This window comes from Bombus huntii, chromosome 10 (genome assembly GCF_024542735.1).
Source record: "Bombus huntii isolate Logan2020A chromosome 10, iyBomHunt1.1, whole genome shotgun sequence".
NCBI lineage: Eukaryota > Metazoa > Arthropoda > Insecta > Hymenoptera > Apidae > Bombus > Bombus huntii.
The window spans coordinates 10,422,353-10,447,928 of NC_066247.1; the positions used below are offsets into that span (position 1 = coordinate 10,422,353).

Here is a 25,576-nt window from a genome sequence, read left to right on the forward strand (position 1 = left end):
CGCTTTCCGTTGGGAAGTGAAAATTTATGAAAACCCTGGTATGCTATAGTTGTCCAGAAATGAAAAGCAATTTTGAACAACTAATCCTTTGTAATCAGAATATTGTCTCGTTAAAAGAGAAAACAAAATTATAATTGATCGCGAGTATAGAGGGAAAATATTAGTATAGAAAATAATTGCGAACTAACTACCTTTAAATATTATAAATATTCAATGGTATATATATATCCAAATATCTTAAAGTTTCATATTTTTATCTTGCATGAAATTCTTATAAAACAGGAAAATTAATTTTTCTCTGTCTCTCTCCCTCTCTTTGATATAAACGCCGCAGTTAAAAAATAAATATGTATGACCTCATGTATATTCATATGTATTTAAGCATCTTCGTAACTTTGAATGGTTTTCTATTTCATTTAAATTGTTGCATGGCAACGTGAGTTCTGTTGCGAAATTCATATACTTGTAGAAACGTCAGTCGTAAATCAAGCATAACAACAGTTTTACAGTATGTTGTAGAGATTACTTTGTTATTTAAACTTAGAGATCTTCCTGCTTACAGTAATTACAAAAAGTAACTGTACACTATCGTATTTAAAACAGCATTTATATATATACCAATTAATTAAGACTAAGTCTTAAGATAAGACTGATTAAAATATTAGCTTTCGTATCATTTGTAATACTTTCATACATGCTTATAAATAATTAATGCTATCAAAATGAAACGTAAAACCTGATTTAAAAAAAAGGAAGAGAGACGCTTCATTGGGAAATAAGGATACATACGTACAAGTACTTTTTGTAGCCACTGTGTGGCTTTCAAACTCAATTCCAGGGCAAAAAAGAAATGATTGAAAAACGGTTACCTAATATGTACATTATGGTGAAGCAATTATCAAAGGCGAATCCAACGAAAAAACGACACAAAGTGAACTGCCAGAAGCTACCCGTGAACGCAGTAGCCACCCCAGCGAGAAATCACATTAAATTAGCTCCGAGCAAAGCTGGTATTCTTCCATATTGATCAGCAACCCATCCAAAAATTAATCCTCCGAAGATAGCGCCGATGAAGAAGATACTTTGAGCTATGGTTGGCAATGCATCATACTGACAAACCCATCCCAGCTGCAACAGAAAACTACAGTCGAATGATTTACTTCTGATCACGATCAGCATCACAGAAATCTTATAGCAATTTTAACGCCTCGATTAAACGAATTTTCGATCAAAGTTTCGAAATTCCTAATGAAGCGCGCCTCTGTCCTTTTTTCTTTCCCTTTGAGGAAAAAAGAAGGAGAAGCTTAAGACCCTGCGCGTTCTCGCGTCCTTCTTCTGGATGCTTCCTACCCCTCGATGAATAATTCTCCTCCTGACGAGCGACGCAAAGTTCATGGAAATCCACTGGAGCAAAAAGTCTTGCAATTTATGTCGAACAAATCTGCGTGTTCGCGCTGTTGCTCGTTATAACGTTTTATTAAAGTTTCTTTTCAATTCGATATTTTCATTTTCAGTTTTATCGCAACCTAGTTTTATCAGCTTTCATAATTCGAAATTTTTTATCCTTTTTTTTTCTTTAAGTATTTTTATAAATATTTATTCGATTGTATTTTATTTGGCAATGTAACGCTTGAATTTAGAATGTACTCTGTAATTTCACTACATGCACTAATTATTACTGCAATATGTACTAGTAATTCTGTTACGTACTATAATTTTCCTCTGTGGAAATCGACATTGTTAATTTTCCCACTTCTGAACTATCGATCTTTCCACAAACGTTTATTCGACCCTTTCCATCGTTCTTCTTTCTTTCCAAAAATTGTACACTACGCTTATTTTTTATCGAAATAGATCATGCAAATAATCGAATACGACATACAAGGTATAAAGGGATTGATTGATAGGAACAGATAAAATATTCAAAAAGCAGGAAATTACAAGTCGAACATTTTCTGTCACCTCGGATGCCACAGACGCATAAGGGACGGTGGTATAATTAAATTCCCATCCTTGTTGGCAATCTTTCGTTGGCCACGATGGGTCCGGTACGTGGCTTCCATTTAGCAAAATTTCCGTGTAATTTACATCGTACATGCTGCATCTCGAGTAATCTTCGCGGTTGACTGGTATCGCCAGCGACAGCCTGAAACGAAGGAGAAGATAACGTAGATTGGTTCACGGTCTTCGATGCCGATGGACGTTCCGACAAGCGAGTAATTAACGTTCTATTTGAAACTCGACAAAAAACATTGGGAATCTCGAGTATTTGTTGAGCTAATAATATTGATTGTTAGTCGAGTCTGATAAAACGTATTTGATTGGAATTTCATTTAAAGCGAAGAAAGTTATTTTCAATTGTAGCTGGATGTACGTTAATTGCTGTTTTCCTGTCTTTACAAATTACTCATTCCTTTGTTTCATCAGCCTTTTCGATTATTATTGTCTCGTATTATTATTGTCGAGTATTGTCTCGTGGTTATTATCTCAACGCTTTTATCGTGTCAATTTATTGCGTTGTGTTCATACGGGTTTGTAGAATATATAATAAACAATGCAATGAGAAATGAAAATGAGAAAATTTTGAAGAATTATTAAATGAGGTAAATTGAAGGGAAAGAAGTTCTGTGAAGGAACTGGATTGGATCTAAACAGATAATAAAGAAAGATGATCCAAGATTTGCGACCTCCGACGTAAGTCGAAAACACTTACTCATTAATAACGAATGTCATTAAGATAATTCAGTGACGGTAATTGCGTCTGTTATTCTGATGAATGTTACATAACGAGATAGGAAGTCGATGTCATGATGACTGGCGCTGTCTGAATCAAATCAACCCTATTCACAACCAGATAATACCGTCAAACGATGTTTACATTATTATAATATGAAATCCAATTTGAAGGCTTCGTGAATTTCTATTATCCTTCAATGAAATTATGAAATAATGGCGCAATTTAATGATAAAGATTATTATTATTTCATTAGGCTTGCTGTATAATTTGCTAGATTGTCTTCAACCAGATAAATATATCAATAATTTTGGCAATGGCTATCATCACATACTTTATCGAAAGAGAGAACATTGGTTCTCTTTGATTTTCGATCGTTGAATCGTCGAAAGAAAACTTCGCGGCTCAGAGAAAGTTCTCCTACAAACACGTACATAGCATAAAAATCGGTAACACGCGGAAGTTCTACAGGAAAAAAATCAAAAAGACTTGCTGAGCAAGGCAAGAACTTTTCAATAGAAGGTGAGCATAATAATAAATAACACTTGCACGGATGCTTGCGGAGGAGTCGTTGACTATATTAAACTAATACTAATTATGAAACAATGTAACAGTAACGGTACTAGTCGTAATTAACATACTATCGTTAACATTATCGTGATATCGAAATTTCTTCCCACAAGATCACCGATTAATTCCATCGATTTGCGAAATTCTTAGTGTTCGATGATTATCATAGTCGAGGAAAGGTATTTACAAGATATTAACATCCGCATCTAATCACATCTCGTAGCATCGCGACTTATCACGCGTATCGCCTAACCTTTACATGAATATTGAACGAACGAACACTTCGAACGCATTATGCAAGTGTACGTTACGTTTTTCATTCGCCGGTAAAAGCTTTCAAAAACCAGTTAATGAGCGAATGATACGTGGCATGCGCGAAAGAAACGAATGCTTGCCCATAGAATAGCTGAAAATGATTCGAAAAGTATACTAACAAAATAACAATAGATTCAGATGATAACTGACCAGTCGACCAGGATTAGTCACAGCCTTTTAACAATTCTATCGATTTTTTGCTACTATTATACTTATTTACTCCAAAGCTAAGATCCTACCTAGGCTAAACTAAACGTTAACTATGACTCACAGTTGGAAAATGCACTTATCTTATAAGTAATCATTTATCAATTACTGAGTTCGTTAAGTTCTATTTTTGTTTGCTGAAAGGAAAAAATCTTCCATTAATTAATCATCGCTATATCGTTGTTTGCTATTGTCTTTCGTCTGATCGACAATCATTTACCCATTCCATCGTTGTAGAACTCTTCATTTCTGGTTCCTATAATCTGGTATTTAATATCATCGAATTTATTTTGAAGCACGTGCACGTGCCAAAAAATTAGTTCACGGAAGTTTTATGCATTTCTGTGAAATCTGAAAGGGCAAAATTGCAAAGTACACGTGTGACACGTGGAAATATATAAAACATCGGAAAGTAGCACGCTTTGTAACGTTTAATCGAGGTAAAACAATTTTTTATCCAGCTTCTAGTTTTTTCTTTCGCTTCCTTTATATTCTGAAAAATATGCGTAAAAATCCGCAGGCTACGTATTATAACGTAAACGGAATGGAACGAATCAATAATAGAATAAATTAAATAATATTAATATTAAAATATTAAATAATATTAATATTAAAATATTAAATAATATTAATATTAAAATATTAAATAATATTAATATTAAAATATTAAATAATATTAATATTAATATAAAAATTATAATAATAATAATCGATAATAAAAGAAATTAAGGACAATGGAACACATATTCGATTTATACTAAATATCCGCGGCTGTCCTGATATTTATTGCCAGTCGCGTACATACGTTCAAGTTATAATTTCTAATACCATTAGAAAGTTAGGAGAATTTTAATCGAGAACGAGCTCTATACCCTTTGAACGTAATTTGTTCGTCACTAAATCGCTGCACGCGGTAAACACTAACGAGCAGCTCTTAAACAAAAGTATTTGTATGTTATGGTCAACAACGGGGTGACTAGTTATTAGCGCGTTCTCCTGTTTCATTGAAATTTTAATTGCATCAACGTAGTACGTTCTATGGTCGACGTCTGAACACAATTGTACGGATCGAATGTCTTTACGTAAAACTGTCCCGTGCACATTGACGATTCGCGGCCAATCAACGATATCAGGCCGAATGTTACGTGCTCAACGCTATTTTTTCGCGTTCAAGCTCTCTTTGTTTGCGCGAAGGTTCAACGCGTTCGCGCGGCGTACGCGATAATACGCGCTCCGGAAATATTATCCAAAGAGCATTGTGCGAGCGCAACACGTTGCGACACCACATCCTTTGACTCTCTCGAAACGTCTTAATAACGAATTATGGTGAAATCGAACCATGCGCGTATAGCAAAAAGTAATCGTTTCTAGCCGTTCACTTTGAACACCGCGAAGGTTAATTTGGCAACTACATATATATCCATGTATTGTGTTTCTAACGATTGCCAAATGCTATTTTCATGCATATAGTGATGCCATCCTTTTGTTACGAAGGTTTAGCATCAGAGAAATTTTCGGCTTATTACGCATATTGGAAATGTAACGTAAGATTCATCTTTTTTTTTCAGCAAATATGCAGAGATACGCACAGGTGCGTTTGAGTATTAGAGCACCTACTGGTTACATTTATTGGATCGCTCTAGCGGATTTTACGCTGTAAAACATACGACGTGAATGAAAGTTCGGATTCATAATAAAATAAGCAGAAGATACAATCGGAAAAAGGATCTCAGCAAGACGATAGTATTAGGACAGCGTTAGGAAACGGTAGGCCAAGAAAAGCCGGTCGAAAGATGATTCGTAGAACTAAAGGAAAGTGTTGAGATATTGATCCGTTTCATAGCGCCGATGCGAGCGAAAAGCGAACTAAAAATTGCGCGTTTAAGCACTAAAATGTCTATATACTATCACGAAACTACGAAATATTACTAATCTTCTATTTACAACGAAGCTCGTAAGTCTCGTGACCAATTTACACGAAAAAAGATCGAGTTAGAGACACGATAACGCGTTAACGAAACTTCTAATCTCTAAATCTCTAGAGAGAAATCCTTAAAAGCTGTAGATCCTTAATAAACAATTTACCGATTACGACGATAAGTCCCCTGATGCTCGTAACCAATTTTACACAGAAAACGGATCACCAAAGTTGCAAGACTTTTGAGTTGGAGGGAATGACGCGTTAACGAGAGCGTCGCGACGTATAATGTTTACAAAGTTTGCGTGGAAATTAACACGATCAGGAATAAGCTGGATCGTTGTCACCGTTTACGATCGTGTTTCCGAGATGAAAGAAACAGCTACTATTATGCAATCGATCGTTTCGAACTAGTAAACGGTGTAGCGAAATAAAACTCGGTGTAAGTCTTAACATACGTTCACTAGCAGGAACGTGTTTTATTGAAACTTTTACGACTCGCTACCGGCTGCTCCAGCCGTTGCATTATTTGAATAACATCGAAGGTTGTTGACCTAGCAACCGAACGAAGGTGCGATCCAATTGGATGTGGATGTAATTACACCTTGAAATACCTTTCGTCATCGAGCATTTCCAATTCCCCGCCGAGTGTCCTCCATTTTTGCGCTTAGTCTTTACGCTCGATATCGTCGCGATTTGCAAGCACTCGCTAGCAACAGAATGTGCGATCGTCGTCGCGCGTCGCCGTTTCGACAGAATTAACGTCGTTGGAATCTCACAACGATTGAGAAACCGCATATTTACTTCGCGCGAAAACCACGATGAACGAGTTATGTCTCGTTCGGGCTAATTTCTTTGAAGTAGTCAATGTGTCGATTTTTAATTTATGCTTCAAATATGTAATATCGGAAAATAAGGATAGAAATTTTTTTCCGATTGCTTCCAATTTATTAATATTAAATTGAATATACAAATATAAATTGAACAGAGAACGATATTTATTTAACGGAAACTAAATGCAATACTCGTATCTATATCAAATAACTTTACAGTTATTTGATCACTCTCGTCACAACGAATCTAACACACACACACTCTCTCTCTAACAACTCTATCAATTCTCACGACTATTCTTCGACGACTCGAAACCTCTAACGACTCTACTCTTCGACGACTCAATTAGCTCTGATCTTCGCCAATACACTCCTGCTCGGTCGTGCTCGCTCTTGCTCTCGTCCTCTCTCACACACACACACACACACACACACACACTTTTCGGCTCACATACTCTGGCCTCTCGATTGCCACTCCTTGAAATGTGGAACCGTACTTCTGTTTTGACGCTGCTTATCTTTTCTCGCGTCACTGTTACTAGGCGCTCTTGGATGTAAACAAACCACGAAAGACGACGTACACGGTGTTTTCTAATTTCAGCCGATCTCCAATCAAAGCTATTCTACGATATTACAAATATTAAGAATCGAAGATCCAGTGTGGAGAATTTGAAGGGTTGACTCTGAGATTTGAGAGTAATTTCAGAGAATAGAAGCTTAATTCCTGCGATTACTTCCTTCACATACTTCCCCTTTTCGGATCTTGACACTACGCAAGTCTCTTTCGGTCGTGCCGTACACCTCGCTGCAATATGTCCAAATCCGCTGCACTCGAACACCTAACACTTTCTCCCCTCTCCGGACACTTAACACTTAGATGATCCTCACTACCGCAAATGAAGCATCTTCTTTTCTTCATTGCATCTACAGATTGACTGGGCTTCCCGTTCTTCTGGGTTTTAGCCGGCTTCACAATCGACTTTGCTCTGCGACTCTTCTGCTCTTCGTACATCACTAACCTCTTCCTCAACTCTTTGATTGACGTAGCGCCGTACAATATAGCCTTATTGTTCTCGTCGTCTATTATTCCATCCACTATGTATTCCACCTTTGCTTCCTCCTCTATGTCCACATGGCTGGCTATTTCGAGCATGCGGTACATGTAAGCCAAACATGCTTCATCACTCTCCTTTTTTGTTTCTTCAAGTTTCTGATGTACTTGCCTACTGTTGACTTTCCTCGAAAATTCTTTCACTAGCCCCCTCTTCAACTCATGCCAAGTCCTGGAATGACACTCGAAGCTCGCAAATATGTTCGCTGATCCCTTCAGCAGCTTCCTGGCGTAGACTGCCTTCTGCCCATCCGACCACATGCACGTATCAGCGACTTCCTCGAACGACTCGAACCATCGTTCGACATTTTCACCTTTGTCGCCACTAAACGACTCTAATGCATCTTCGACGTCTCTAAAACTCAGTGTCGAACCAACACATGCCCTTCGACAATATTCATCACGGTCCTGATACACCCTTCGCGTATCTCTCTTGTATCCTCTTGCGTTTTTCTTGTCATCTTCATCCTCACTTTCGTCGTCGCTTTCTTCTTCCGACGATATGTAGTTACCATCCATGGCCGCTTGTAGCCGTGCGCGTAATTCTACTTTTCTTCCCGTCGTTTTTAAACCCAAACCAGCGAGGCGCTCCTTCAACTCCTTCGTATTCATTTTCTCAACATCTTCATCTTCGTTACAATCACGCTCAGCTCTCTGTACGTTTCCTAAATCTCGTTGACCGGTTAGCTCTTCACCGCCCGTCGATCCCTTAGGATACGATTGTCCAGCCCTACACGCCCGATTCAGCCTTGCAATCAGCACTGACCTCGCACCCGATATAGGGAGGTTCATTCGCGCGAGCTTACTCCTCAGCTCCTCCAGCGTCGAACCCTCTTCACCCGACAATCGTTCGTCCCCAACGTTTGCCATTTTTCACACTACACAAACTTAAACAGTCAACGATATCGTCTTTTACCGCACCGCGTACCGGTAAATTCACAACTAGCTCGAATAGCTCTGTTAAACCGTTTCGTTTTCTGTCTTGTCCAATCCCAGACGAGCCCCCAAAAATATGTAATATCGTGATATAATGTATTTACAAGGAGTGGACAATAGAGATGTTAATCAGACAGAAAAAGACGATTGTTGTTCAACCTGAACTATTCACGCCAAACGTACAGAAAACAGCGCAACTAAATAACTAGATAGCGACTCGACTTTTACCAAAACGCAATCAACACTCTCTCGGCAACGCCACTCGCAAACTCTGTCTCCGCTCAACTCGCACTCGGCTCCTCGACTCACACTCTGGCCGTTGTCGCATTCTATTGCCTTTTTCCTAGGCCCACCGCACACGTGTTCTGCAGACGCTCGTAGCCAGGGTCACGTAGGTCTTTTCCACGAAACTATGCACTTGAAAAGACCGATGACACATTGATGGGCCCGACGGCGCCTCGGCTCTCGCGACATTGTTCATAGTTCGCCCGATATTTCTTAGGCCTTTCGTCCACGATACTACATATATGTAGTGGTATACTGGTCATCTTTTTTCCACACGTTTTTAGCTTTTTAGCTGTTTGTGTATGGGCGCCTAATCAGCCAATCAGAAATAGCCGGTATTCTATGAATCCTTCTCTTCAATGCTCGAAGAGCTGGATATTTATCCAAAGCTGATGCCCCAAACATATACTCGAAATTTTCAAGGTCCGCTGCAAACACGAAGTACGCCCATGTCGTCTGAAAAAAGGTTTGTATACATTTATTTTGTACCTCCTCTATTAAACAATTTTTTAATTTACCTTGAAAAATGTGAAAAATCGAACTCTTAACTAAAGATCACAAGCTTTTTAGGAAGAATTTGGATTTTTATTTATTGTCAGAATTTAATCTTCATTCTCTTTGCTTTCTTCAATATTGCCTCAACAAGTTCCTGTGGTTCACGATACTTGAAATATATACAATGTTACCAGCGTGGAAATTGTCTTGGAAACTTGGAAAATCTTTCAAGAGGAACAACATTGCTAACTGAGATTCGAGAAAGGAAAGGTAAGTAAATCCTTGCTTCTACTTAGAGCTTTTTTATTTACTTCTGACGAGTAAAGTACTGTTATTAAAATTTGATTAAAAGTACCAAGAATTTCGAGATATAAACAACCATTTGTGGAAAGGTCAGGAGAAGCAGAATTATCGAATAAACGTTATATAACTCTTAGTGATCTCCATATCAAGAATAACAACAAGATATAAACAGTCTTCTAGAAATTGAGTAAATATTACATAATTACATCTTGAGCAATATTTTGCATCTTAGCTTTTGCTTAATCATTATGATAATCTTAAATATCTGTAAATTCTTCACAGACTCTTTGCATCTTCTATACAGGTATCTCATGATCATGTGATAACACACAGGAAGAAAAATAGAGGAAAAAACAGCGTAAAAAAAAGTTGCGTAGGAGTATCGTCGCACTACATCATTCGACAATTGATGCACGTCATGGCGATCGTCACGGTTTAAAGCAGGCCATCAAAAACACGTTTGTTATCGTACGGAAAAATCTGCGACGTTCCAGCTGTTCAGGTGCATCGAATTGTGAATCATCGGCGGTACGAAGCAAGGCGAGGGGCGTAAATAGAGAAAGAAGAGAAGAGAAGGATTCGCATAAATGATAAAATATAATCGTTCGTTCCTCGTCGATGGCGGATGGATGGCTTTAATCGTGGATGATATCGATACGATTATATTTTATACATTTGAAACAAATATAAAAGACGAGCAAAAACCAGAGATACGATCGTTATGATATTATTCAATCGGTAGCCTATTTACCTCGTTTTTTGTTCACCTTCTCTGTCTAGTAATAATTTTTCGATTCGACTGGCGTGACGTTACGTTGGCGGTGTAAAAACACGATTTTAAACACCTGCGGATAGTTGCATGAGTTTCGAGCGATTCCATTCCCTTCGATTTATATTTATGCGATCAACGCGCGGATCGTTAACGCATTATGCAGACAGCAGATGTTACGTAATCACACATATCGTAATTGGAAATTAGTAACGTTATCGCGTACCAGGATCTTCCTGTCTTTGATCATCGAGTAACACTTCGTTGTCCTCGCTCCTTCCGCGGATAACCAGCGTTTATCATATAGAGACAGGGATTTGCAAAGAATAAAAGTTGTAGAACGTTGAAAGGCGTTGAGAGAAACGTGATGTTATCCCGTTATTCGTTAACGCAACGCAGTTAAAAAAAATCCCGTAGGAAGATTACGATAATAGATAACCTGAGTCGAGTGTTTGTCGGGGGATCTAAAAGATTCTTTCGAGTTGAGCGTCTGAGATTGCAGAGAAGAAAATTTGGAAGCCATCGAATTCGTGATGTCGATAGAAATCTTCAGTTGGAATCGTTGTATCATAACGTAGTCTGCTTATTGTCGATAAGACTTTACTAAACTAAAAGTGACTACTAAAAGTTTCTATCCTCTAAATTCTACCTACGATTCTATAATCTAAAAACTGACTTTTGCAAACAAACTGTAACATTCGCTTAACGGAAAGACATACGTATCTTGTTTGTACTCGTCTTTTCACAATGAATTCTTGAACGTCTGTCTCTGTGGTGAGACAAATGCAAAGTCATCTCATCAGTTACTCACCTTGCTTCAAATTGCTACGATTGCTATCGGTTTGGATACTTGCGATTGTTTCGTTATGGCTATATTAGGCTCTAGGTTGCAAGGTTAGGGTGTTGTCCTGAAGTTCCAGAGGGGCCCCGGCGTCCTTTGGTCTCCGACTCGGCCATCCTGACACTTACACGTCCTCGTGTGTGGCCTGCTGGCTTAGTCTACCCGTCGGGGCTTCCACCACGCAGGCATCGACCCGGCGCTCGTCCTCGGGGCAATGTTTTTCTTCTCGCCGCGATGGACAGCGAGACGCGATGTGTCCCGGCATGTGGCAGTGAAAGCACAACGCTTTTGGTGGTGCAGCCGGTCGGCTTTCCTCCGGGCGTCGGGGGTCCTTCTTCGGTTCCCACTTCGCCCTCTTGCGGCATTCGAATGTCGGATGTCCGTAAATACCGCAGTGGCCACGCCTGGTCCAGGGGGCAGGTGACCTGCCTCGTTTGTTTCCGGAGCTCGCTAATGACCTCCACGGCGGGGGCGTTGGCCACTCCGTGTATAGGAAGGGCTTCATTTCTCTTTGGAATTGTTTCACCGACGTGATGTCACTCGTGAGCGCTAGTCGTTTAAAACGTTCATCGCGCGAGCCCAGCAGATGGAGGGCGGTGGCGGCGAGTACCTCTTCCCTGGTTGAATTTCGCCACTTCGACCCCAGGAGGGTGATGATACGATTTCCGTACGCTCCTGGTGTTTCGCCGTCCCGCGGTAGTTCCTCGGCTACCTTGATTAGCGACGCGGCTGCTACTTCTTGGCCACAGAAGTGCGCGGCGAATTGTTCCTTAAAATCTGGCCAGGTGAGCTCGTCGCCGTTCATTATCTGCGTAAGCCAATACGCTGCCGGACCCTCTAGGGCACGGTTTAGGGCAGAATACAGTGCGCTGTTTTTCAGGGGGTGGTCGCTCATGAGCAGGCCGAGCTCGAGTCACATTCCGAGTCCGAGCTCGAGGCGCCCTCCCGGCCAGGACTCGCGGGAGATTGCGATTCCGTGTTGGAGTTCTCCATCGTCCGGTCGCGGGTGGGGTACCTTTATTGTCGATAGTGACACTAGTGACGAGGGCCTCAGGCTTGATAACGCATCCGCGGCCAACGGGAGGACTATCATATAAAAAGCAACAGGATACACGAAATAATATAATTCTGACTAGGACAACATAAACGCAAGAAGTGTTGATATTGAAAAAAATATTTAATTTTGTATATAAATATTTTCATATTTAAAAGAGTTTCCGGAAGCAGGAAGATTTACAAACAAATAATATCATAAACCGAATGTTTCATGATCCTTTTCTAATTAGAGTGTGTGACAGCATGCGAGAACGTTTCTTAAAAATATGAGTTATTGCAATTACTTAATCGCAATTATAAACGATTAAGACCTTCTCACAACGAGGCAATCTATCCAAAGTATAAAACTCGTTATACTTGATGAGAAAACAAATCTCTACTTAGGTTTCATTTCGTTTCATCGCGTTCATAAAAAGTGAATTTGTATGAACACATCGTGCAATTTAGTAATTAGGACCGTTGATCTCGCTGCAACATAGATGGATAGAAAAAAGCCATTTAAAATGATACAACGTCGGGAAGACAATTATGAAAATTATAAATGGAACACAAGATAAAATTGTTTAAGATTAATTCTTCTTTTTTTTTTTTAATCGCGAGTGTTTGCAAACGAAGTTTCAATCTGTTTACAATGATAGCAATGAGAGGAGAATGTCTATGAAAGTTATAAATGCGATATTGAATAACATTTCTGCGAGTGGGTTTGTTTTTCGTTACAAATGTTTTTTAAACGAATCTGCAATCTGTTGGAAACTACGGAACAGTAACGGGACGACTGATAGGGAAATAAAAAAGATCGCGTTTTATTTGAACAGACAAATCTTTGAAATCTATTCGAAAGTCTATTTGAAATGGTACGAGCTCGAAAAGAACGGTGAATACTATAGAAGAAGGATTAATTAAAATTCTTATTAATCTGTACGCTTTGTATATTAAATACCTTGATCGATGCCAAGATAACAAATTATTATACAAAACAGTGAAGTATCCATGTCTGACATTAATATTGAGTATTACCATTACTGTAATTTAATTTTTAACCGATCCTGAAAATTCCTTAGAACGTAAAAAGTATAAAATGTTACTGTGCATTTCAAGATTAAATGCACTGTAATTTAGAAACAGTTATGAAGCGGAAACAAATAATTTATTCAGAATAAGAATTCTACGTAATCATGTTAAAAAAAAAAACGTACTTATAACGCGTTTAAACTCCAAATATGTAAAGACAATAAGGGAAAAAAATTAAACGAAGAATCGTATTTTTTGTAAATTCACACAAGATTTTATCCAAAAAAAAATTAAGATTTTTTGAAGAACGTACAAGAACAATAAAAAAGGGATGTTAAATACAAAAAATAGATTAAAATTTAGATTATGAAATATAAAAAAAATGATATTGCATAATTTACAATTATTTTCGATAGCTTACGTCAGTATGTTGGAGTGTAAACTATAAAATATTCAAAAACTGATACCATTTAGACATAATTTAGAAAAACAATAAATTGCGGAAACCGATAGTTAAAACTCGATACGATCGATACTCCAAAACTCTAATCCTAATAATTACTCAGCAATAATAACCGATAATTCATGTTGATTAATGTTTGAACTCCGTTTTTTTTCTGTATGTGTATACAAATTTTGTACAGTTTGATAAAGCGAAATTAAATTATCATCTTTTTGTACTACTTCAAACATTGAGATTTGTCATCTTCAAGGTCGATCACACATAGTTTCAGATTGCGGAGTTGCAAGGGTAATTAATTTTGCAATCGGTTTTCCTTTGATATAGATGTGAATACAAATAGTCATTGATTGACAATATACCGAAGCAATTCTAGTTTAATTTGAAGTCATCGATCCTTTGATATTTTTGGAAGAATAGTAAAAGTACAGAGAAAACAAGAAAAAATGGCGTTAACTAAAAGATAACTCCAATGTATCTCATAAATATTATCTATATATCATTTGTAAGATGTAAGTGACCAAGATATCGAATTATACAAAAATTGTATGTAATGATTAATACTTGAACGTTACTTACATTTATGTACATGAAAATTTGATCTTTTATTAACTAAGTTATTGATCGACGAAATGACTTCCTACATAATTCTCCGCCTGAACTGAAATGCATATCTTTTTTTACGCAAGCCTTATGTGTAGCTAGCAACGAGCAAACAGATTAATTACTTTACACACGGTCGTATCTTGTTTGCTGTAGGCGAGTTCTCTCGTGTAATCAACGAAGTACTCAACTTTAAAGCGATAACAGAAGAACATTATTGTATCGATAAAATTCATGCTTTTTTCAAAGAAATATGTAACTCGTATTTTTTTAAAGCAACCCTCATAATGTATTGAATAAAATAATCATACATTTTTTTTTGTTCAACATTTGTAAAATACGATATTATCAAGATCACCAAGGAGGTAATCTTCAATTCTTAATGAATATAATAAAAAACACAATTAATGATTGTTTGATGGTTTTATTATTATCTCTATAATACAAAAGCACAACATCGTGTCAACAGTTTATATAGTTCGTATGTTTCTGTAGGAATACACAAATAATAGTTCTCTATCACAACGTAATCTAAAGGGAAAACCCTAACTAAATGACAAAAATATCGGTAATAACTGGAACTAATGAATGTTAAAAGCAATCAGTATATTCCGTACAAACTTCCATCAACACGATTCGTTCTTCATTCTCTCAACACACTAAGACCGTAATCTTTAAACGCTTATAAAACCATAAGCAATCGTGAAGTTTAGAATTCGCTAACTGGGCGTCTCTCAATCCAGTTTTTGATCTTGGGCAGAAGGAGGACCTTTTTCTCCAGCAGCTTCAGATTCTCGTAATTCTCGATCAGATCAGACTTGTACATAAAGTTCAAATAATCGAGCAGAGCAACGAATGTTAAATCAGCCCAAGAGAGAGTACCATCGTAGAAGTAGCCGTCATTTTCCTTCACTTGCTGGTCCAAACGTTCTAAAATGAACAGCAGCGTCTCTTCAGCAGCCTTGCGTTTTGCAGCTTTGACCTTCTCGTCCTCCTCATAGTGGAAGGCGGCAATTTCTGAAAATTTGTTTTCAGTTAAATACTATTCGCTAATGTTATACTAATTTGAATACAGTGTTGTGCGAAATTTAAATGATACTGAAGATAGAATTACAATCCTTTTTAATCCTTTGTCTTGTATTGTTGACATACGTGTATCGTTCGATTAAATCAAATATTAAATCGGATTTCAACTAATAAATACCTGAACAGATATGTACTATCTGTTATCAAGATTCTCATAAGATTTATGCAAAACAGCACTGGATACTCACTATGACGAATATCATGAATAGTATCAACAGTGGCATCAATATGAAGATCTGCCCAGTCAGTCTTTCCAGCTAAGTCATATTGTTTGGCTAAGTAACGGCAAATAGCTGTAGACTGAGCAACCTTCCTTCTATCAGCTACGAGCATAGGAAGCTGGCCATAAGGAGTCACTAAAAACATACAACTAATAGAATCAAAGATTCTATCGAACAAACAGATTATGATGCTTCTTAAATATCTAGCTTCCTGTTATCTGTTTTGGAAAGATATAATTTAATTTATTGATAATTTATCAGCAAACAAAGGGCATTGTCTCCTTAACAATACCTATTGTTCTCCCACATATCTTATAGAGCAATGGAGAGTAAACAATAATCTCTGTTATACTCTGCATAATTGTGTTCTACTTTATTTAGCTACTTTAGTTAAATTAGGAAAGATGAGATTTAAGAAACAGAATTTCTTTAAATTTTAAGCTTACAGGGCTTTATTTCTGGCCAGACGTCCTTTTTGATACGTTCATCTTCAAATGGAATACTAGCATAGCTGAAGAAGAACGGATTGGTTCTGCCAATGCCGTAACTGGGAAGTAAGTCAATTTATAGAGCGGCATCTTCCTGGAAGTATAATATATACAAAGTAAAAACAAAGAATCATTGATGACAAGAATTATATTATTACAAATTATGAAGTATAAGACAATTTAAGTAAAAAGCATCAACTACTAACTACTCGCATAGCTATTTGTATCTTTATATTTTAATATAGCTTAGATATAAAAAGAATATTATTTTTGGATGTAATAATGTATAAACTTGCGCCAAATATTATAACAAAATATTGCACTTTCTATTTAAGTAGGATAGACATATTACCGGCATTTATTTTTTTTTCTATAGCAATGAAATTGTTTATAAAAAAGTTTATAAGAAAACTATCAATTAATGCAAACAACGCATTTCAAAATATTAATTACATTCGCACGATTCGTTATCTCTAGTATTAATTTAACCATATGGTTCTATACACCCAAGACCCTCTAACAGTAATTTAGTACCATTACTAGTCGTATGTACAATGTATGTTTGTATACAACTTTCGTAACTACAAAACATTCAGCATGATTATATATTCTTCCAAACTTAAGAAACATTTTCTAATTGCATACTTAAATTTATCGATCAATTATAAACATATGATAACATTTATTTCTTTCAACTACTAATTTTCAAATCCTCTGCTGTTCCGTTAATTGAACGACGCGCCGACTTTTCGTACAAGTATCTTGTATCTTATCTGTATTATTTAGTTATCAATAAAGAAGAAACATTTTCTAATTGTATACTTAAATTTATCGATCAATTATGAACATGTAATAACATTTATTTCTTTCAACTACTAATTTTTAAATCATCTGCTGTTCGGTTAATTGAAGGATGTCGGCTTTCTGTAGAAGTATTTCATATTTATTATTTAATTATGAATAAGGAAAAAACATACAAAATATAGTTTTTAAACGGTTTATTATTTATAAAGAGAAACTTTGACTCAGGATATATATACTATATATATACTATTTACTTACAATTTTTTTTTTAAGACTTCAAAGTCGAAACAAGCACAGGAAATTTCCAAGCCGGTTAACAGAAACTTGAATGAGACAAAAATAACCTTTAGATCAATATATGTTCTTCTTCCCCCCTGTTGCTTCCACGTAACTCTTATCCTATTGGTGGAGCTGTGCTGATATGTGAAATTATGACTACATAAAAACATCCGGAAAGACTCATTGAATGATTTTATAGTTTAAGGTTAATAAATTTCCATAAATTAAAGTTGAAAATTTATGAGAACATGTTTTCTGTAACAAAACTTAGTAAAAACAAACTAGTAAGGTTTATAGATTCTTTAATGATTATGTATGTATTCATAAACTAGTTCCATAAACATCGTTCGATAAAACGTCGAACAACACACAACATTGAAGCGCGAAATTTCAAATTCAAGGAAAGATAAATAACAAATATTGCGAACAAATGATATTAAATTTACAATAATCTCATGTAAGAAAAAATAAAAGGGATAAAAGTAGTACAGAAGATAGAAAAATCTATAAAACTGGTGGCTGGGAAATAGAAAATATATAAATTTATGTTATTAGAGTTTAGTACTTCTGTCGATCAATGTGTTACGACCGTTCGCGGAGAGACGCAGTCGCAGTAGCGAGAGGCGTAAATTCTCGCTACGATTCGGTGAATCAACGCCGCGAAGTAGTCGTTCCTCTGTTTCGGTTGAGATAAGAGGTCGGTTAAATGAATATGACACAGTATAGTAAGTTATATTTCACCGTTTATTCCAACAACTTATAACGAAGGCAGTTACGCTGGTGCGTATGTACGAGATTTTTTTTTTTATTTATTTGTTGAAATTACAATCAATTCTCTCGTTGAGAATATGTACGAGATGAATGAGTGACTGATCTGTGGGTGTGTCCTACCCGGTGGAAGGATATTGACCGTTCGAAGGATGTGAAATCAGAACTGTCTTGGGAGACGATGCTGTCTCGGAGGAAAGCTAAGGATGGGTGTGTCTAGCGCACGGGACCATCGGATTTGTTGGTGACGATTTTAGTTAGGAGAGTGAAGGAAGTGGCTTCGTTGTTAATTGGTTAACGAAGGGTCTTAACCGCCCTCGAGAGAAAGTGGTTAGTGGGAGGAAAGTTGCAGCATACGTGAGAAAAACTAACTTTCCCTTGTCCAGTCGGGGTAGACAATAGTCTTTAGAAATTCTTCGGAAACAGACGTTTGTTTGGTTTGAAAGACCTTTTCTAGGAAATCTATGAGATTTATGGAAGGTACTTGAAACTATGGAGGATACGCTGCGAGTATCCGGTGACATCTGGTTGCCATATTGCTCGCGGTGCGACGTAACAAAATGGAATAGAAAGATTATACCACAGACGAAATTATACTTTATACTTTATTATACTTTATACTTTATTATTACATTACATCAATTGACATCTTTGGAATTACAACGATTCGATACACATTTTAACGTTTAACATTCTAACATTCAGTTAGAACTTTGTATTGATTAGAGATATTGTAACGACTAGAAATATCGATACATATATCAATACTTTTACCTCGAAATTCGTAGATTCGTACTCTTCATTGTCCATACAAATTGTGTCATATATGTCCAAACCAAATTTAATTTCCAATTTAAAACCAAAATTCTTTTTCGAAAATGGCACTTTCAATTCTTCTTATTCTCACTATTTAATTGCTAGCCGTATCAAGTAACAACGAAAAAAATAATAATATCTAAACGTTAAGCAGGTCCATATTTTGGGGGATACAATTAAAAAAGTAAATCGTCGGTGGAATATTGTTTCACCTATCAAGAATTTTGGAAGATATAATTAGAAAGGTACAACCTGGGTAGAAAATTGTACTCTGTTACGTCGCGTAACACTCTACCTAGCCGAGGCCACACACCGCGGGCAATATGGCAACCAGATGTCTTCGGATACTCGCAGCGTATCTTCCATGGTTTCAAGTGCTTTCCATAAATCTCATAGATTTCCTAGAAAAGGTCCTTCAAATCAAACAAACGTCTGTTTCCGAAGAATTTCCAAAGACTATTGTCTACCACGGCTTAACTAGGGAAGGTTAGTTTTTCTCACGTACGCTGCAACCTTCCTCCCACTAACCACTTTCTCTCGAGGGCGGCTAAGACCCTTCGTTTAACCAATTAACAACGAAGCCTATTTCCCTCACTCTCTTAACTAACATCGGCATCATCAAATCCGATGGTCCCGTGCGCTAGACACACCCATCCTTAGCTTTCCTCCGACACAGCATCGTCTCCCAAAACAGTACTGATTTTACATCCTTCGAACGGTCAACATCCTTCCACCGGGTATACACACCCGCAGATCAGTCACTCGCTCATCTCGTACGTACGCATCAGCGTAACTATCCTCGTTATAAGTTGTGGAATAAACGGTGAAATATAACTTACTACTGTGTCATATTCATATCAACCACCTCTGTTATCCTAACCGAAACAGGGGAACGACTACTTCGCGGCGTCGATTCACCGAATCGTAGCGAGAATTTACGCCTCTCGCTGACGCGTTTTCCTCGCGACCGCGTCCCTCCGCGAACGGTCGTAACATACTCCTTATCGAGCATTTTTGAAAATATAATTGAGAAAGTGGAATCTGGATAGAAAATTGTTTTACCTACGAAGCATTATAAAAAGTAAGTTTAATAAAACTATACCTTGGATATTTCATATATTTTTTCATATTATACGCATTCGTTAAAATTTTACACTCCCAAACATCCTGCTATACTTGCACAAAAAAGCGCAGTCTAGTAATATCCCCCTCACTGCTCCTCGCATTTTCTTTCTAATCATCTCTCGTTCGCTTTTCCTGATATTATTTTCAGCGTAAGTTCAGAGTGGCGGTTTTTAAACTCAGGAACGCGCGGCTGTTCGTTAAATGAAATATCAAACGTAAGAATTGCCGCAGTCTTAACGCGAGATAATTCATTTCGTGGCACAGAGCGCACGTCGTTGAATATTAATTCATATCTCATATAAGTTGCGAATAAAAAAAGCAGATAAAAGAGGACAAAAATCCGATAATTACCGCGAATCTTTACGCAATTTCAAGAAATACAAAAGAAATTTGTTTGTAAGCATGCTACTAAGTATTATTAGAAGTACTGTACTTTCGATATTTTACATATTCTTGCATGTTTTCTACATTTTTCTGTATTTTTGTATCCTTAAACTTTCCGTAAACGCGTAAACGTCTGCGCTCTGACAATGACAAGGAAGATTCTACTGATAAAAATAAAGCATCGAATTTCACCGAACTCTCAGAAATGTAATTCTCAGATCACATGAATTAAAAAGAAAGAACAAAAGAAAATACAAATATATATATATATATATATATATATATATATATATATATATATATATATATATATATATATATATATATATATATATATACGTAGCCACAAATCAATTTGGATCACGACAGATAAAATAGGTAGCAATAATGTCTCCACGAACATTATCATAATTTATTGGAATTTACATAAAAGCCAAAGAATGCTATTGTTTCAATGACACGAGCAAGTCTGATAAATTCTTATCTCTGGTCCATTCGTGGCCAATTTTTTAATACCCTCGTAACTTGCAACGACAAATAAAAATATTGGTACAAGCCAATTTTTTTTTGGATAAAATCTTGTGTGAATTTACAAAAAATACGATTCTTCGTTTAATTTTTTTCCCTTATTGTCTTTACATATTTGGAGTTTAAACGCGTTATAAGTACGTTTTTTTTTTTAACATGATTACGTAGAATTCTTATTCTGAATAAATTATTTGTTTCCGCTTCATAACTGTTTCTAAATTACAGTGCATTTAATCTTGAAATGCACAGTAACATTTTATACTTTTTACGTTCTAAGGAATTTTCAGGATCGGTTAAAAATTAAATTACAGTAATGGTAATACTCAATATTAATGTCAGACGTGGATACTTCACTGTTTTGTATAATAATTTGTTATCTTGGCATCGATCAAGGTATTTAATATACAAAGCGTACAGATTAATAAGAATTTTAATTAATCCTTCTTCTATAGTATTCACCGTTCTTTTCGAGCTCGTACCATTTCAAATAGACTTTCGAATAGATTTCAAAGATTTGTCTGTTCAAACAAAACGCGATCTTTTTTATTTCCCTATCAGTCGTCCCGTTACTGTTCCGTAGTTTCCAACAGATTGCAGATTCGTTTAAAAAACATTTGTAACGAAAAACAAACCCACTCGCAGAAATGTTATTCAATATCGCATTTATAACTTTCATAGACATTCTCCTCTCATTGCTATCATTGTAAACAGATTGAAACTTCGTTTGCAAACACTCGCGATTAAAAAAAAAAAAGAAGAATTAATCTTAAACAATTTTATCTTGTGTTCCATTTATAATTTTCATAATTGTCTTCCCGACGTTGTATCATTTTAAATGGCTTTTTTCTATCCATCTATGTTGCAGCGAGATCAACGGTCCTAATTACTAAATTGCACGATGTGTTCATACAAATTCACTTTTTATGAACGCGATGAAACGAAATGAAACCTAAGTAGAGATTTGTTTTCTCATCAAGTATAACGAGTTTTATACTTTGGATAGATTGCCTCGTTGTGAGAAGGTCTTAATCGTTTATAATTGCGATTAAGTAATTGCAATAACTCATATTTTTAAGAAACGTTCTCGCATGCTGTCACACACTCTAATTAGAAAAGGATCATGAAACATTCGGTTTATGATATTATTTGTTTGTAAATCTTCCTGCTTCCGGAAACTCTTTTAAATATGAAAATATTTATATACAAAATTAAATATTTTTTTCAATATCAACACTTCTTGCGTTTATGTTGTCCTAGTCAGAATTATATTATTTCGTGTATCCTGTTGCTTTTTATATGATAGTCCTCCCGTTGGCCGCGGATTCGTTATCAAGCCTGAGACCCTCGTCACTAGTGTCACTATCGACAATAAAGGTACCCCACCCGCGACCGGACGATGGAGAACTCCAACACGGAATCGCAATCTCCCGCGAGTCCTGGCCGGGAGGGCGCCTCGAGCTCGGACTCGGAATGTGACTCGAGCTCGGCCTGCTCATGAGCGACCACCCCCTGAAAAACAGCGCACTGTATTCTGCCCTAAACCGTGCCCTAGAGGGTCCGGCAGCGTATTGGCTTACGCAGATAATGAACGGCGACGAGCTCACCTGGCCAGATTTTAAGGAACAATTCGCCGCGCACTTCGGTGGCCAAGAAGTAGCAGCCGCGTCGCTAATCAAGGTAGCCGAGGAACTACCGCGGGACGGCGAAACACCAGGAGCGTACGGAAATCGTATCATCACCCTCCTGGGGTCGAAGTGGCGAAATTCAACCAGGGAAGAGGTACTCGCCGCCACCGCCCTCCATCTGCTGGGCTCGCGCGATGAACGTTTTAAACGACTAGCGCTCACGAGTGACATCACGTCGGTGAAACAATTCCAAAGAGAAATGAAGCCCTTCCTATACACGGAGTGGCCAACGCCCCCGCCGTGGAGGTCATTAGCGAGCTCCGGAAACAAACGAGGCAGATCACCCGCCCCCTGGACCAGGTGTGGCCACTGCGGTATTTACGGACATCCGACATTCGAATGCCGCAAGAGGGCGAAGTGGGAACCGAAGAAGGACCCTCGACGCCCGGAGGAAAGCCGACCGGCTGCTCCACCAAAAGCGTTGTGCTTTCACTGCCACATGCCGGGACACATCGCGTCTCGCTGTCCATCGCGGCGAGAAGAAAAACATTGCCCCGAGGACGAGCGCCGGGTCGATGCCTGCGTGGTGGAAGCCCCGACGGGTAGACTAAGCCAGCAGGCCACACACGAGGACGTGTAAGTGTCAGGATGGCCGAGTCGGAGACGAAAGGACGCCGGGGCCCCTCTGGAACTTCAGGACAACACCCTAGCCTTGCAACCTAGAGCCGAATATAGCCATAACGAAACAATCGCAAGTATCCAAACCGATAGCAATCGTAGCAATTTGAAGCAAGGTGAGTAACTGATGAGATGACTTTGCATTTGTCTCACCACAGAGACAGACGTTCAAGAATTCATTGTGAAAAGACGAGTACAAACAAGATACGTATGTCTTTCCGTTAAGCGAATGTTACAGTTTGTTTGCAAAAGTCAGTTTTTAGATTATAGAATCGTAGATAGAATTTAGAGGATAGAAACTTTTAGTAGTCACTTTTAGTTTAGTAAAGTCTTATCGACAATAAGCAGACTACGTTATGATACAACGATTCCAACTGAAGATTTCTATCGACATCACGAATTCGATGGCTTCCAAATTTTCTTCTCTGCAATCTCAGACGCTCAACTCGAAAGAATCTTTTAGATCCCCCGACAAACACTCGACTCAGGTTATCTATTATCGTAATCTTCCTACGGGATTTTTTTTAACTGCGTTGCGTTAACGAATAACGGGATAACATCACGTTTCTCTCAACGCCTTTCAACGTTCTACAACTTTTATTCTTTGCAAATCCCTGTCTCTATATGATAAACGCTGGTTATCCGCGGAAGGAGCGAGGACAACGAAGTGTTACTCGATGATCAAAGACAGGAAGATCCTGGTACGCGATAACGTTACTAATTTCCAATTACGATATGTGTGATTACGTAACATCTGCTGTCTGCATAATGCGTTAACGATCCGCGCGTTGATCGCATAAATATAAATCGAAGGGAATGGAATCGCTCGAAACTCATGCAACTATCCGCAGGTGTTTAAAATCGTGTTTCTACACCGCCAACGTAACGTCACGCCAGTCGAATCGAAAAATTATTACTAGACAGAGAAGGTGAACAAAAAACGAGGTAAATAGGCTACCGATTGAATAATATCATAACGATCGTATCTCTGGTTTTTGCTCGTCTTTTATATTTGTTTCAAATGTATAAAATATAATCGTATCGATATCGTCCACGATTAAAGCCATCCATCCGCCATCGACGAGGAACGAACGATTATATTTTATCATTTATGCGAATCCTTCTCTTCTCTTCTTTCTCTATTTACGCCCCTCGCCTTGCTTCGTACCGCCGATGATTCACAATTCGATGCACCTGAACAGCTGGAACGTCGCAGATTTTTCCGTACGATAACAAACGTGTTTTTGATGGCCTGCTTTAAACCGTGACGATCGCCATGACGTGCATCAATTGTCGAATGATGTAGTGCGACGATACTCCTACGCAACTTTTTTTTACGCTGTTTTTTCCTCTATTTTTCTTCCTGTGTGTTATCACATGATCATGAGATACCTGTATAGAAGATGCAAAGAGTCTGTGAAGAATTTACAGATATTTAAGATTATCATAATGATTAAGCAAAAGCTAAGATGCAAAATATTGCTCAAGATGTAATTATGTAATATTTACTCAATTTCTAGAAGACTGTTTATATCTTGTTGTTATTCTTGATATGGAGATAAATATAGTATACTTTATTAAGACCTAGATAAAAGACTTTTTTCTCGTTTCTCTTCTCTTACTTAATCACTAAGAGTTATATAACGTTTATTCGATAATTCTGCTTCTCCTGACCTTTCCACAAATGGTTGTTTATATCTCGAAATTCTTGGTACTTTTAATCAAATTTTAATAACAGTACTTTACTCGTCAGAAGTAAATAAAAAAGCTCTAAGTAGAAGCAAGGGTTTACTTACCTTTCCTTTCTCGAATCTCAGTTAGCAATGTTGTTCCTCTTGAAAGATTTTCCAAGTTTCCAAGACAATTTCCACGCTGGTAACATTGTATATATTTCAAGTATCGTGAACCACAGGAACTTGTTGAGGCAATATTGAAGAAAGCAAAGAGAATGAAGATTAAATTCTGACAATAAATAAAAATCCAAATTCTTCCTAAAAAGCTTGTGATCTTTAGTTAAGAGTTCGATTTTTCACATTTTTCAAGGTAAATTAAAAAATTGTTTAATAGAGGAGGTACAAAATAAATGTATACAAACCTTTTTTCAGACGACATGGGCGTACTTCGTGTTTGCAGCGGACCTTGAAAATTTCGAGTATATGTTTGGGGCATCAGCTTTGGATAAATATCCAGCTCTTCGAGCATTGAAGAGAAGGATTCATAGAATACCGGCTATTTCTGATTGGCTGATTAGGCGCCCATACACAAACAGCTAAAAAGCTAAAAACGTGTGGAAAAAAGATGACCAGTATACCACTACATATATGTAG

The 25,576-nt window shown here is 37.4% G+C and overlaps 2 protein-coding genes across 8 annotated transcripts in view; one reads left to right on the forward strand and one right to left on the reverse strand.

Moving 5' to 3' along the window:
- The first annotated feature begins 9,486 nt into the window (after positions 1 to 9,486).
- The window catches only part of LOC126870309 (glutathione S-transferase-like), a 112,629-nt gene continuing 96,539 nt past the window's right edge, over positions 9,487 to 25,576 (forward strand). Inside the window, exons 1-2 of one of the 3 annotated variants that reach the window (XM_050627887.1) lie at positions 9,487 to 9,674; positions 22,250 to 23,754. In XM_050627887.1, coding sequence (XP_050483844.1) covers positions 22,441 to 23,211 — 771 coding nt within the window. In that variant the 5' untranslated portion in view covers positions 9,487 to 9,674; positions 22,250 to 22,440 and the 3' untranslated portion in view covers positions 23,212 to 23,754. Of the gene's footprint in view, positions 9,675 to 19,797; positions 19,991 to 22,249; positions 23,755 to 25,576 lie in introns of those variants that run through there. The other 2 variants (XM_050627886.1, XM_050627890.1) reach the window with 2 other exon arrangements.
- On the reverse strand, positions 14,852 to 25,570 carry LOC126870315 (glutathione S-transferase-like). 5 transcript variants are annotated; one of them, XM_050627903.1, is made up of 4 exons: positions 17,305 to 17,416; positions 16,201 to 16,336; positions 15,722 to 15,889; positions 14,852 to 15,464 (listed from the first exon to the last, which is right to left on the reverse strand). In XM_050627903.1, exons 3-4 carry the CDS (start codon positions 15,864 to 15,866, stop codon positions 15,157 to 15,159), a joined length of 453 nt encoding a protein of 150 aa, XP_050483860.1. In that variant the 5' UTR covers positions 15,867 to 15,889; positions 16,201 to 16,336; positions 17,305 to 17,416; the 3' UTR covers positions 14,852 to 15,156. The 5 variants fall into 5 exon arrangements, 4 of the variants coding, with proteins under 4 accessions (XP_050483860.1, XP_050483858.1, XP_050483857.1 ...); XM_050627901.1 differs by lacking the exon at positions 17,305 to 17,416 and adding an exon at positions 25,046 to 25,222 and having other exon boundaries at positions 15,722 to 16,336; XM_050627900.1 differs by having other exon boundaries at positions 15,722 to 16,336; positions 17,305 to 17,417.

Bases quoted from the DNA above. Each gene is read 5' to 3' on its own strand.
- LOC126870315 (XM_050627901.1), bottom strand. From the start codon at position 15,899: ATGTTTTTAGTGACTCCTTATGGCCAGCTTCCTATGCTCGTAGCTGAT. The intron at 15,465-15,721 runs GTGAGTATCCAG...ACAAATTTTCAG, and splicing joins TATTCATGATATTCGTCATA to AAATTGCCGCCTTCCACTAT.